This window comes from Argopecten irradians, chromosome 2, assembly GCF_041381155.1.
Source record: "Argopecten irradians isolate NY chromosome 2, Ai_NY, whole genome shotgun sequence".
Classification (NCBI taxonomy): domain Eukaryota; kingdom Metazoa; phylum Mollusca; class Bivalvia; order Pectinida; family Pectinidae; genus Argopecten; species Argopecten irradians.
The window spans coordinates 54,040,312-54,056,156 of record NC_091135.1 but is presented as its reverse complement, the minus strand read 5'-3'; the positions used below and the strand labels follow the sequence as shown (position 1 = coordinate 54,056,156).

General features: G+C 35.0%; 1 protein-coding gene across 1 annotated transcript in view; it reads right to left on the bottom strand.

Annotated features, from left to right (window-relative positions):
- Nucleotides 1-12,123, bottom strand: part of LOC138315959 (uncharacterized) — a 33,381-nt gene extending 21,258 nt beyond the window's left edge. The window contains exons 1-6 of the mRNA XM_069257383.1: nt 11,902-12,123; nt 6,773-6,968; nt 4,931-4,995; nt 4,063-4,193; nt 2,458-2,686; nt 676-1,612 (exon numbers count right to left, since the gene is read on the bottom strand). Of these exons, the coding sequence (XP_069113484.1) occupies nt 676-1,612; nt 2,458-2,686; nt 4,063-4,193; nt 4,931-4,995; nt 6,773-6,968; nt 11,902-12,109 (1,766 nt within the window). The 5' untranslated portion in view covers nt 12,110-12,123. The remainder of the gene's footprint in view (nt 1-675; nt 1,613-2,457; nt 2,687-4,062; nt 4,194-4,930; nt 4,996-6,772; nt 6,969-11,901) is intronic.
- Nucleotides 12,124-15,845: the final 3,722 nt, after the last annotated feature.

The following is a 15,845-nucleotide window of genomic DNA, read 5'->3' as shown; positions in this document are numbered from 1 at the left end:
ACAGCACAGTTCAGGGGTCAAAGTATGTTATACTGCATCATTGTTATATACATCAACAGTTTGAGCTGAAAACAGCACAGTTCATGGGTCAAAGTATGTTATACGGCATCATTGTTATATAATCATCATTGGCGCTTCTAACTAAACCCCAAGCACGTCAATGAAGACAAACATGTGACGGCATACAAAAGGCATATTTTTAAAAAGCATTTTATGACTTCCAATGTCAATTATACACTTCTCATTAACATTCAAAAACTACTCATAACTTCGTATACATGTAAATATATATATATATATATATATATATATATATATATATATATATATATATATATATATATATATACCCCATATGGATTGCAGGGAAATCTAAAATTGATCAAGATGAAACTTCTTTGCATGAATTGCAACCAATATTTCAGAGTTTTTCATATTTCATAGTTCTGATAATCATTTAAAATTGAAGGTTTTCCATCAGTTACACTTCATTATACATTAAAGCGAAATTTACCTTTTTTAAAAAACTTTATAGCAATACATTAAAAACAGTTAATCTTCTTAATACCTTTTTAGAAAGAATCATTTGCATGACATTGAACGTTTCGAAGGCAGGCAAGGGATATTACGGCCATAATAAAAAAACATCGACACAGAAAACTCAAAATGACCTACTTTTCTATAATAAACTTTTCAAGCAGCTGTTGAATAAATATGCTGGACACAGAGACAAGAAATCCGCCTCCGTTTTTACAGTCCATGTCTGCGTCGGGCCAGGATTTCTTTTCCCATTTGACGTCATATGTTAACTCATCCGTGGCAATAGACAAGGTGGAACAAGGAAGGTCGTCACGTGGTATTCTGTCCACGAGCCTCCACTGGCCACTGTAGCCCGTCTGTGTCTGATGGTTGTCCGTGACGAACCGAATCATTACAAATCCAGAGGCGGAATAAAATATTACCGGTACTCGACCACGTGTGCAATAGCCACACAAACGAGTGATGACGTCATCAGAATGTATTTCTACGTAATCATCTTTACAACTTCCCTGTTTCATACACGCATTGTTTTCATGCGAAACAGTATACAAATAGTTGAATCTGACTTCTAATATTTTGGAAGATTCAGTCAAATTTATAGACGTAAAACAATTTTGATTATTTAGATATTTGTCAGGAAAGTTTACACTATTGAAAATCCCATATGTCTTATTTTGATAAGTTACATTCCTGCAGGATTCCAGAGCGGTGTATCGTATCATGAAACCGCTCCCCTCGTGTATACTGTAGGACCTAAACGTGACGGTCACCTCTGATCCACTGGACTGAATCATAGTTCGTTCAGGACTATAACCCAACATGCTACCACACAAATAGAAACTTTTTGGTTCATCCTCCATATCGTTTTGAATCATTACAAAGTCATCACCGGTGGAACAATCCCCTGACCTGTTCGAGTTATCCAAGTCTAGATGTTGTAAGTGGAGCGTGACTCGAAATCGAGTGGGTAAGATTATCCTTACCACACAGGTGGTCATTGGGTAATACTTGTCTGGGTAGTTCGGGCTGTGTATCTGTCCTGTTACGTTAGACGTGGTGTAGCTACAGCCTCCTAAAAGGAATATTAAGAAAAAGATATTGAAATATTCGTATATGACGAAAGGCCATATATACATAAAGAATAGTTCTGATGGTGAAAACTATTACATTTATATAACATATACTTTGAGAAAACGATGTTCGAATGCAGAATGCGATTACAATCACTTGATTTTAGAATAGATAATGATGCATAGATATTCCACTATGAGTAAATCCTCGTTATCACAGCATATTTAAGGTCATGATGAAATTAAACCTACTTTATTTTATTTTTCAATATCGTGTTAAATATGTCGGAGGAGAAGTTCTCCACATATTGCATTCTAAAGACAAAGAACAATGAAATAATTGAAACACCTAGCCGAACTCGACTGCACATTTTATGCGGGATGAATGCAGCATGGTACTGTGTAATACGAGGTGTTTAAGTATAACTACACATAAACAAAAACTAATTTAAAAGCTTAACCAAATAACCATTTACTACCATCGTCATGATTTTAAAATGAGCAAAGTTAGAAATGTGCTATATTTTAATACGTTTAAATTGAAAAAAGCAATACGAGTTATCAAGTCCAACTTTTAGTAACTAGTTTTAAGTAGAACTTCCGACAGAATAAAGTATAACGTATATATTAGTTCACGTCTTTGTAATTTTCAACAGATTTGCAAATACATATATTTGGGATCAACAGAAAACCTTGCGTTTATTTCACAATGATTCGCGAAATCTTTGAATTCGCATTCTCGCGCTCTCTCGCGAATTAATACGAGAATTTGTATTTCCTGAAAATCAGCTGATTTACAATATCACCACGAAGAAGTCGTTACCGTTATAGATCCTAGTGACCATACCGTTACTCGTGTCGATTGTGTAGTAGAAGGCGCGGAACCCCTGGGCTACCACCTTATAGTCCGTCACTAAGGTCAGGAACAAAACACCGTCATTAGAGGAAAAGTTCAGCTCATTCAGACCACTGCTGTTTCGTGTACCACAAAGAACCGATGAACTGTTGTCAGTTTGAATCAAAATAGAGTCAAAACACCGATCCTCATACGATGGTTCAAGTTCAAAACTCCTGAACTGAAATAAGAAAGAATACAGAAAGGCTGACGCAAGTGGAAGGTAGACACCCAATACGTTAAAGTTGTATTGCTGCTAATTTCACTGTAACGATATGTAACTTAAACATTTGATATTTAAACATTGAAATGTAACTTGATGATTTAGCTCCCCAAAAGCATATGTCGGCCTATAAGAGAGCCGAAATCTAGGAATCATATATTCCTGGTTTTGAATAAAGCGCCTTCAATCACCGCCATGTTCAGTGACTTCGGATTCCGAATCGTATCACGTAACTGACGTTCGACACGACCTGCACGTGGTGAGCCAGATAACTAGCGTAAGCGCACATGTGTTTGTTTACGTTTTCCTTCTGGCTTATATGAGCAAATCATGCTGGTATATGTCCACAGATAGAGTATTTGAAACATCCAATTTACACATTACCGTAAAATATTGTGTGGATCAAATATAGTAATGTGCGAGCATTATTTTCTTTGTAGATAAAGTCTGATGAGGTCGACCACATGTTTTGTTTATGAAAAATTGTTGATGTTTTCTCTTGGTTTCACAACTCTCGTTTTACTTCGAGATTGTCGCGACGATGTTCGGAAGAGTTCGGAATGATTCGGCATCTTTCGAGCCTATTTTTCACGTGTACACGTTAAAAAGATCTTTTTTTTCTTTTATAATTAAAGATACTTCCAGTGCTGCAACTTTATAAAAAGTGGTAAAATTAGAAAGTTTAAAACTCAGGTAGACGGAGAAAAATATGTATAACACTTAAACAGTTTTCACTATAACTAAAAGAGCGAAAGTTATAGACCATACAACTTTAAATTGGCTTTTTTGTAAACATCATTTTGTATGCACAAAAATAACTCTTTTACATCAATGATATAATTAAATCGTGACAACACAATATTATTTCAGCGGATTTCATTGTGAGAACCGTTAACTGAAATGTCACTTTACATCATATGTACATATCTGATGTATTTACTTGGATTTCATTTTGCGAACACCGCCTTTTGACATAATATATCTACTAAGAGTCACATGAGCAAATTAAAAACTTGCAGAGCTTAGCATTCACAAGAAAGAGGAATTTGAACATACTTTAATACTATTGCATTTCACACAACATATATATAGATGCATGTGTATAACATTGATAAGACTTATTTAACTTGACTATAAAAATATTTCCTGTACAGTAACTAAATTTCTAACATAACGTCATTTTACATAATGCTCTTCATATAAACGTTTTTGTAATCAAGGATCAAACAATGTCATATTGATATGTTTTGTTTCATTAACCTTGATGATGCAGTTTATTTCAGGATAATAACAACGACCTTTAACTCCCCTAACATCAAGTATACAGTACATACCTGTAGATGGACTAGATGTTGACTTCGTGAGTAAATAACATATGTACAGTTGTAGTTGTCGATGTAATTCTCTGGGAACCCTGGACTGAACACCATTCCTTTGTTATCGGCATTGTAATACTGTCGGCATCCTAATGGATGAACACAAATATTAAAACTGTTTGCTAGATACTTCTGGCTTTAATATCCAAATATCATGTGGTAACGTCCGTGTTAGATAGTGTATACATTACACATTGCCAAAACCAAATCACCATAACGAAGACAACTGGGACGACATATGGTACACTTTGGATCTATGTTACACTACGTACTAACAATAAGGAGAATTTGGCAGAAATTTATCTATCAAATAGTTTTATATGTTGACAATTTAGAAATTAAAAGCTTAACCGTGCTCAGAAATACGTCAGTAAAACAAATGTAGTTGTTACGGTGAAAAAACCCAACTTCTATTGCAATTTCAGTGATAAAGTGAAAAAATTTCGATTCAATCCGAGTTGCACAATTTATGCGTATTCTCAAAAGGTATATCAAAAGAAAACAAATCGTTAAGCTTTATTCAAATGGGACAGCAGAGAAATATGATAAACTTTCTTGATCGATGTTTGTCAATTGTCCTGTTCAAGTAAGGATGCCAATTACTTTGAAAGATAAATGCGTTTATTAAACTACTAGAACCGCCTTTACATCAATGTTTTGGCTTAATGATTACAAGAGAGTCGAATAACATATTCAACCGCCGTACTTAAGTATCTTACTAATTAGATCAGTGGAATAGACGGGGAAATCCATTTCCTGCTAGTAGGACTAGTCTTATCATCTTTAGTATTATTTGATTGCCAATAACGAAATAACATAAACCTACCTTTTGGTTTGCATAGTTCCAAACTGATGTTGTAAGCCTTGGTATCATTTTCAAAGATAATTGCCCTGTGAATGAACAAATAGATAATTTATAAGATTTTATTAGTTTTACGTCCTATTAACAGCCATGTAAGGACGTGCCAGGTTTGCCAGAGTACCCGGAGAAGAACCATCCGACAGCGATCAGTACCTGGCAACTGCCCCACATGGGATTCGAACTCGCGACCCAGAGGTAGAGGGCTTGTGACAATAAGTCGAGACATACATATTAACCCCTCGGCCAACGCGGGTCCCAGATGAATTGCACAACCACTGAGAGGTACTAGCTTAGTTAGTCCAAGTGTCCGATGGAAGAAACACTTTGATTTTCTTATAAAGATTGATAACGTTATCATAAAGCATTTGCAAGTCTCCCTAATTGTGGGATTTTTTAGAATTTTAGTAGATGTGCTATAAACTATTGAAAAATGCTCAGGCTTATAAAAGGCATATATCAATAAAACAATTTATATTCTATATACCTATATACCACTTGTTAGGTATACATGAACATAACTAAGTTGATAAAATATGTGCATTAGACATAATGTTAGGTATTATTATTGATTCGTAGATTGTGGTATTGCCTGTAAAATTTGGCAAAAATACGACAAAAAAATGTACATTTAAGTTTAGCAAGACCACAAGGTTTAGTACATATTTCTGTCACTGAATAACAATTCCAAATTACCTATACCATCTGGTGTCGCCCGCAAAGTCTTTAGTTTTACTATGACACATTCCGGTGATGAATAAACTGATGAAAATATGTTGGCAGTAAAAATCAGACATGAAAATTGAGAATTTGATGTCTGTTTTGCATTTGTCAGTGTTCCTACTAAATCCTCCGACCTAATCGGAACACAGTATTAATAACAGTTAATCCCAATTCTATTGTGTAATGATACCTATTAAAAGGATATACTATTTAGTTTTCAACTTCAAAATCGTGACCAACTGATTAAGAAACCTATAAGATTTGAGAATACATAAAAAGAATTGTACATCTGCTCATTGGCTATAACAGAAACTGTTTGTATTTTATTAGAACCAATTACTTTGGGTTGGATCAGACGTGCAGATTATTCTTGTGAAATTGGATATACTTATGTTATGGATAGTTTTACGACTGTTTATTCCTCTTCGCTGATGTCTATATATAAAAGTAATACAGAAAATACAGAAGTAATCCAATACCTGGTGATAGTCTGCAGATCAAATCAGAGATATCCTTTGCTGTCTGACATTACCAGGTATATCTGATTGTAGTTATTTCGAGACAAGTAATCGATAATGTGTCAAGCTGTGTAGTATGTATTTCGCTCTCTCAAAACCTTAAGCTGGAGATTTCCCTCTTCCAAAAAGTCCTCTATACAAGTTGTTCCTGCTCAAAATTTACCAAACGCTGTTCTAAACGAGTTTGGTATGGCTTACTATTATTTTATGATATTGAAATATGCTAGAAAAGGGGATTTAGGGGTAATTTGCTGCATTTCCGCGTTGAAAACGGCACATTCTGTAAAAAATCTATTAACAGACGATGAATCTTGAATAAATTTAAAGTACTTTAGACGGCATTGATAATTTATAAGTTAATTGATAAAGATACAAACAGAGATAAGCTTACACCGAAGTGGGTCTCACGGCAGCGATTACGTTGTTCTCTTAGTAACGTTTGTGACGTACATTCCCTACCGTGAATTTGTCCAGGTCCCAGTTTCTCCATAGGAAAACATTACAACAAAGTGTGTTAAAGTAATATAATTTGTGAAATGCCTTAATCCTTTGTACAACATTAATTTACCTTAATCTGACACAATCAAGAGGACTTGTACGAGGTATCCATTGTAAGCGCACAGGCGTACGGAAATTCCCACAGTGCATCCCAAAAACGTCACGTCCGGTTTCCTCACTTTTGTTTTTATCATTATGAGCATCATGGGAAATTTTTATTTCTAAAGCATGTATTTTTCTGTCAAAAAATTCCTGATGGATCTCAACTGAAATGAGAAGTAGGGACGAGAAAATATTATCTATTAGCCATTGGTATCACAAATGCAAAAAACATTCGGAGGTGATTGACATATTAATACTGGTTATATTTGACAAATATCAGTTCAGGCTCCAATTTCTCGAAACAGAAGTGCAAACTTCAGTCAAAACTTAAGGTTTTTTTCCTTATGTATATTAAAACTTTAGACTTAAAGATGCTCCACCGCCGACAGAGCATAAATGATATTCATCATTTGAACAATAATCGGTGTTTAATCGTGTATATATATATCTGATTAACACAGAAAATAATATTAAATAATTTCTTTTGCCTTTCGTGCATGCGCAATCAGTACTTCCTTCCATATAGGATATAGTGATACGGAATTTTTTCGGGATGCAATTAATTATTTTTCATATTTTTAACTTGAAGTAAAATCAGAAGCTCAAACTTTTCAATTGTGGTAATGGTGTAAAGTAAGTAACTTTTGTAACTAAAGAAAAATACTAAATCGTCTGCTCCTGTGTTTGATAGTGAAAAAATACCGTTTGTCAGCGGTGGAGCATCTTTAAGTCAGTTTTGTTTCGAGAAATCAGGGCCTGGTAATGTACAAAAAATGTTTCGTCTATCGGTATTGTAATTAATGAAATAAAATAATTGCAACGGATTTTCATGAAAAAAAATGAGATTGGAGTAAATTGTCCCATCTAAATACTTTCTTCTGTTTATCCATGAAAATCCTAGCATAATAAAGAAACAATCCTAGCATAACAAATAAACAAAGTCACGTGGAGGTACAAATGTCCTTGAAGCAGTTAACCTGATATGACTGGGTACCGTTCCAGTAGCGATAATAGGTGTTTATCAAAAGAACATCCACCTCGACAGTATCAATGTGTAGGTAGCCTACTCCGTGTATAATTGGATATCGTAGTTCATTACTCTTATTCTTACATCAATGATTTATCCCCATCTACGTCCTTGGTTAACAGAATCGTTGTTGGTAAATTTAATGATATCAAGTACACATATACTGGCGTATCAGGGGCTACTCACTCCAGGCTTACTAACTATCATTTAACATTACTTAAACGCTAAACAATAAAATGGGAAACCGGAAATAAAATCCCAAATACCTGGGGAATTTAAATCCCCACTTTCTAAGAATTTCTTCTGAAGTATCCTAATTAGCTTCTTTCTGTTGTGAGTCAGGTTGGTGAGTCGCAGCTTCACACATACCGTTGCGGGCCTAGCTAACAAGAATTCCCACCATCTCAGCATGGAGGGCTAGCTTTAAAGTATTTCAGAATATACTTACATACACATGGTACAGTGTTTTGGGTCACGTTTGTTCCTGCTTCTCTTATATCTTTGAGCCTATCAGACATTATCTAATATCGTTGAGGGCATAGCTATCCCATAACATTCTATTAGGCATTCACTGTCATGGAAACACTGTTTCCCAGTATATCGTTTAACGTGTAGAATCACATTTAAGTAATACTAAATGGTAGTTAGTAACCCTGGAGTAAGCAGCCTTGATACACCAAATATATAAGTGTTGTATATAATTTAATTTAATAAATATGTAGTTAACTAGTTTTTTCTCTTGTGTTTGCTGTTTATAAATGTGTTATTTAAATAACATCGTTATTTATTATGTCATTATTTAATGAAATTTTCCCACAGAACTACCTCATTTCATTTTACAATCGCTGCGATCTTTGAACTATTCATCCTTGAAATATTGCATTAATCTTTCTCATAATATAATACGTAATTGAGGTAAAATAAATGCGCTTGTTATCATAGAATGAAACACTTTAAGAGACTCTATTTTGTTTATATGTACATAAATTAAATAAAGGCGACTGATGTAATAACTTCATTATGTTATGTCATTATGTGTTAATTTTTGCTGTTATAATTTTGTATAAAATGAATGCGCAGGCCTTATTAAAAAAAAACCCACACATTTTTGTTTAAGTAATGGGTAAACATACATTGAATTAAGATAGGGATGTTCATACGCAGGTTATTGAAATAAAGGAGAGATAAAATCATTTGTTTTAAAATAACAATAACTTTTGATTATAGTTGTTTTTTTTATATCGGACAATTTTGTAACCCACACACTTGCCACCCCGTTGTTTCATTTTGCTCATACAATAGGCAATTGGTGTAGCGGCCAAAACAATTCGTTTTGATGTTTGTGATGGTATCGGTTCAATTTCCTATGATTACAAATACACATTACAAAGGTGGCAATTCCAACGTCTATTATGTAAGAGTGTATTGTTTTAGTTATATTGAAATATTCCATTAATCAAATAATGATGGTTTTGCAGTGTTCCTTTCCTGGAGCATGTGATCGAGAGACATAGATGTTCGCAATTCTTCCCTACCTATACCATATATATACATGTATGAAGGAATGAATACAAATAACCAAAATGTTTTCAATGGTGAATAACTATGATAGGTTTTCATTATTTGAATAAAGGGTATGTGTATTTATAGACACAATTAACAATGACATTTAGATCTAATGCATAATTTCCCGACGACCAATTTCCTAGGTCGTTTCAGAGACATGCGCACTTCATTTAGCCTTTCACTACAACCAAGATTATGTAGTTCAATTAACCCTGTTCTGACTCTAATTACCGCTTCCCATTCAGCAGACAGCCTGTGGCCTTTTGTACCTCCCTTTACATGTGATGTTACTGTGCAAGATGTTATCCTGTCCATGTTACACCAAAACACTTATTATCCTTCTCTTTCGCGAAGTATACAATGACAGAATATTGGTGCACCTTTGTACGACTTGATATCAAAATAGTAAAAGTAATGCGGTATGAAATACCTCCAAGCGACTTATTACGAAATTGTCGCAGTACGAAAGACGCCTCCAGGCGACTTATTATGAAATTGTCGCATTATGAATGACGCCTCCAGGCGACTTATTACGAAATTGTTGCAGTACGAAAGACGCCTCTAGGCGACTTAATACAAAATTGTCGCAGTACGAAAGACGCCTCTAGGCGACTTATTAGGAAATTGTCGCATTACGAAAGACGCCTCCAGGCGACTTATTAGGAAATTGTCGCAGTACGAAAGACGCCTCCAGGCGACTTATTACAAAATTGTCGCAGTACGAAAAACGCTTCCAGGCGACTTTTTACAAAATTGTCGCAGTACGAAAGACACTTCCAGGCGACTTATTTCGAAATTGTCGCAGTACGAAAAACGCTTCCAGGCGACTTTTTACAAAATTGTCGCAGTACGAAAGACACTTCCAGGCGACTTATTTCGAAATTGTCGCAGTACGAAAGACGCCTCCAGGCGACTTATTACGAAATTGTCGCAGTACGAAAGACGCCTCCAGGCGACTTATTACAAAATTGTCGCAGTACGAAAAACGCTTCCAGGCGACTTTTTACAAAATTGTCGCAGTACGAAAGACACTTCCAGGCGACTTATTTCGAAATTGTCGCAGTACGAAAGACGCTTCCGGACGACTTATTACGAAATTGTCGCAGTACGAAAGACGCCTCCGGACGACTTATTATGAAATTGTCGCAGAACGAAAGACGCCTCTCGGCGACTTATTACGAAATTGTTGCAGTACGAAAGACGCCTCTCGCCGACTTATTACGAAATTGTTGCAGTACGAAAGACGCTTCCGGACGACTTATTACGAAATTGTCGCAGTACGTAAGATGCCTTCAGGTGACTTATTACGAAATTGTCGCAGTACGCAAGACGTCTTTAAGAGAATTATAAACAAATAGCCGTGATACGCAAAGACGCCTTTAGGCTGCGTATTTTCAAAATGGCAAGGTATGTAAGACACATTCGGGGAATCATCACTGTGTGTCGCGTTACAAAAGACGCCTTTAGGCGACTTGTTACAAAAATGTAGCATTAGGCAAGACACCTTTTTGCGTTTTGGCGTCTTATTACCAAGTCGTCGCAGTACCCAACACGCCCTTAGGCGACTAATTAATAAAATGTCGCAGTATGCAAAACGCCTACAGACGACATATTACCTAATTGTCGGTACGTAAGTCTCCTGGACGCTAGTTAGAGCATCTGTTTGTCAGATGTTGGCAATACGACGATTCTTTTCGTGTTATCGCAATAATGAATTAAGATGAAATGGCCATCTAGAGAATGAAGGCATGGACCTAGCTTTTAACAACCAAATCCTACAGGGAGAAGCGACATAGACAGTACATAACAAAGAAGCTGAACACTGAGCGCATTAATAAGTAGTCTTACAATATGGTTTGTTGTCTGCCACAAAAGGTAAGATTTCCCTTTGATAAACCAGTAGTAGTGAATAGTTAGGACAAATGGATCTCGTTACCGTTGACGTCCTCATGTCTCAGTGATATTGACGGTCACCGTAGAGTTGTTTCTGTGGAGAAGCCTATCAATATCTACGATGCTTCAAATAATGGTCAAATGGCGGATTCACACAAGAAAATAATAATAAAATCATAGAAATTATTGTAAATACAGCTAAAAATAATTAAATGTGACATAGTAACTAACACCAAAACAAACACTTGGCGCAACTTCTGATATCATTTTGTTTCTCATGAACGTCATAGTACATCCGGTAAGTGTGTGTGTGTTATCCCTGAAGATGTGTTTAACTCGAGTATAGCGTAGTTGGTCTAATGAACCAATAGTCAGATGGGACAAGGCCTTTGTCATATGTCCGAATTAAGCATTGCTACCGTAGATGATGGTTTTGCCACACAGTTTCCTATATCTAACTGCATTCGTGATATCAGTTGAGGAGAGAAACAGATGACAGGCCATTAAGAAAGGATTGGAATTTGTATGGTATATTTAATTATAGAACATTTTTGTCGAATTAACATAATTTACTCTCACATCTATCAACGGTATGGTTATTCTGTATATACCTGTGTATGTAACGTTAGGGATGAGATCGAGAAGTGGGTCCAGGCTTTGGTGACGGACTGTTATTTTGTATCCCCCTGTTTCGTCATCACTAACAAAAATATCCGGCACACTTCCGCATCGGTGACGTAGCCCACATACTCGATCACGTGACAAAGAAAGCATGACCACGAGCCCTAGCAGGACTTTGAGGACATTCGTGCCTGACATCTCGGAACAGTGACGTCACTGCATCATCATCTGCAATGGAATAATGGAATTAGTATAGCTATTATCTTCATTTCAAAACAACTATAACTTAAATTGTATTTACTTCGTATACTTAAAGCGCAAACAAAAACAGAAGTCATATAGAGAAAAAAAACTTCAAATTATTTTTATAGCACTTCCGAAACGGATATAGAATAAATCTTAGGTTTGATTTTAATAATGTGAAAAAACCATAATGATATCTTACAACTGTTTTGTTAAAGACTTAAATACTATTGATAAATATATATTTCTCGATTTCGGTCCCAAATTAAGCATAATGCTTCTTAACCTCGTTCAAAAATCAAAAGCTTGAAATACATGTAGCATAAGCATGAGCATATTCAGTTCGTACACCCTACATATAATACATTGTGTGACCTTTGTTCTTTTTGTAGCCAGCATATAGAAATGTCCTTATTGGCAGATAGGGTAAAACTTGATATAAGGGACTTGAATTTGTTTACCGACTCCGTAGGAATAATGATTAAACTAGTTGATTTTAATGCTCATCACAATCAAGGCTTGAGCATCACAACAATACGAAAATAATGATATATAGTCGTCTTTATTTAGTTCACAATGAAATTTGCTGTAAGGTATCCTTATCTAATTTGCAATTATAAAAATATATATAAAATAGTAGCCCTATTTCTACTGACTTAATAATTTTCAAAAATTAGTACCCTGCACTCCACCATCGAACCCACTATAAGCTTTAAAATGTCCATTCAACTCTGGCAGGCATTTCGGCAGAGTTCTATTACAATACAGCAATACAACGGTGAACCTTAGTTATTGTTAAAGGACCACTGTTTCTATGTAAGAATGCGATATCTTATTAGTTTACTGTTCTTACTTTTCATGTTTAAAGAATAGATGTATATAAAATGATGGGTTGAAAAATTGTCGCTTTAAAGGAAATATTAGTTAAATATATTCTGTACATAATAGGCGTGAGTACCAATGCAGTTAGCTAAAATTGATTATACTAAATCAATTAAAATAAAATGTGAGAATGTCTCTCACACCTCTTTAGAACTTTCATCTAATCCAGTTACAGATTTTCACGAATCAGTTAATATATATTGTTATTGCTACTAAGGTTATATATGTGTAATTGTAAATACGGGTTGATGGTTTGTTCCCATGTTAATTGTAAAACACTGTGCTAACACTTCAAAGAACTCTTCATCAAACGATAAAATTCGTCGAATTATTTTGCTGCACCCCTAGCTAATTTATATTTTACTTTAGTTTTACTCCTCAATATTTTTAGTCTTTTCCTTCTATAGTATTAAAACCCTGTATAATTCCATGATTTAACTGTTTACTTGTACACGTTGATACCTGATCTGTTTACACCTCACTACATACATGTACACTAGTTCAATGAAAGGCTCGCCCAATAGATCAGATAATCGCGCGACACAGTACTAGGTTTCAATTTTGACATAAAGTGTTTATTTTTTTCAAAACTCACTGTTAAAAATGTCGAGATATAAGGTGTTTAAAACAATAATTAAATAGTTAAATAATCGATATTCTAAATTTCTAAATACCATTGATAAATGGTTAAATGACTGCAAATTTGCATACGACTTGCATCTTGGTCGGTGATTTACACGAATTCATATATATATATTTCTTTTTTATGTAGAGCTATCATGCAAAGGGCCAACATTCACAATGTCTCATATTATTTTGCATATGAAAACGCATCTTCATCACTTTTCTTAAATAGTAGTCTCCCAAAACGCTGATTTGAAAATGGGGAAATGCAACTGATAATTTCTTTTACTTCGATAATCGTTGTTATCGTTAGATAAACAAGCTATCGTTTATCATGTTTCAGTAGGTCATATAATTGCTGCAACGCAACCGCGATGTGACATTTTACTTTATCATTTACCTTGTCAAATTAAAACAATATTTTTGAATATCGAAGTATATATCATTTTACATGCAATGTATTTAGTTTACATAATCACTGTGAACGTCGAAGGTCAGACTAGAGAGAAGACAGTGACCTTGCATGATACATTGCATTGCTGAGATTCAGAAGCTTTTCGATGGATCGTCGCTAGTTCCGGTGAATACATCTACAACTGCATTTTATATTTGTGTATATTGAAGGATATTTCCGAGGAATACAGGTTGATACTTAACATAACAAACAAGTTGGCGTGACTTGTAATACGACTAGTTCAGCTGTCATTACAGCCAATACAGACCCTGACGCCTGTATTAGGAGCTCAATCTAAACCTCACGCCATATTTCGATTTCCGTATCGGTCATGTGACAATATTCAGATTTTTTTCGGTTATTTTTGTGTACTTTGCACGGAACTTTAATTGCCATGACATGATTCTCAGTATTTCATATTTAAACACTTTTCTAGTGAAATTCTCGCATTATTTGTAAGCTCCTACTTTTGAGGTTTTGCCTTTTTGCAACGCTGATGGCTTTTTTAACGCAGTTTCTGATTGGCTGATAGAACGGCATAATACATTATATGAAAAGAATCCATCAAAACATTTAGTAGTTCACGGATTTGTGTATATTATTTGTGTTTTATAAGGACGGAATTTGAATAACTTTTTGTGCGCTGAATCCTAATACAAAAGCCACGGTCTACCGGCACGATCATAGTTAATTCTGATTTCTATTTTCCATAGCAATATAAAATATCTAGTCATCAATTAATTAATATATATGTACTTTTACAGCCTGGGAAACATAATTCTTTAGAAGTAATAAGCTAATACCAGATGATAATGTTATAATGATGATCGATGGATAGTGATCACTTAGAATGTATTTATTCTCCAACTACCTATTTCGATTATAGTTTTATCCATCATTTGTCATCCACGTCGTCTTCTTCGCGCCATTTTCTAACATTTGGCATCATTTAATATCATTTTCATCATCTCTAAAATTTGCCATATATATTCTCTACATAGCTTTTGTGTTGTTTCTCTTGTAAGTCCCTCGGGGAAACGTTTTAAGTTCTATAGGGCAGTGACTGGATATTTTGTATGACATTTCAATGATAATGAACTGTAATCCGTTCCTTTGAACTGTTGTAGAAGTGCTGTAGAAATCTTACTCATCACAGACCGTGAAGACAAACAATGCATTTCTAAAGAGCACAACATGAAATAGCTAGCCCGATATCTCCTAGGAAACTTTGGATATAATGAACGCCATAGATTTACGCTACACGCGCATGTATTGAAAATTATTTCTCTCATACCTACACGTGTAATACTGGCTGGTCTAGGACAATACACCCATGTCGCCTGAAGCTGTATTGCATGGCTATCCATTCAATAAAGCCTCGTGACGTCACAGCGTCAACAAAATTACTATTTTCTAGGCACAATTTTAACAATTTCATTTACAAATTAAGCTGAATTTACTTTAAAAGATTCAAACAACGGGATTTGCGTTGAAAATATCACACAATTTTCATGTATGGAGATTTGACTTGCAGTCGCGTTTTTTTTTCGAATTTATTTCAAAATGGCGGAAAATTATAGCAGTAAAATTGCATTTATATGTCGAGGTATGAAAGAAAAACACTTTTTCATACGTGGATATGAAGGATAGGGATCTACGCTCGGGATCACAAAATGTTAAAAAACCGTCGACATATATTTAAAGGTATACTTGAATAGTTGTTACTTTGAC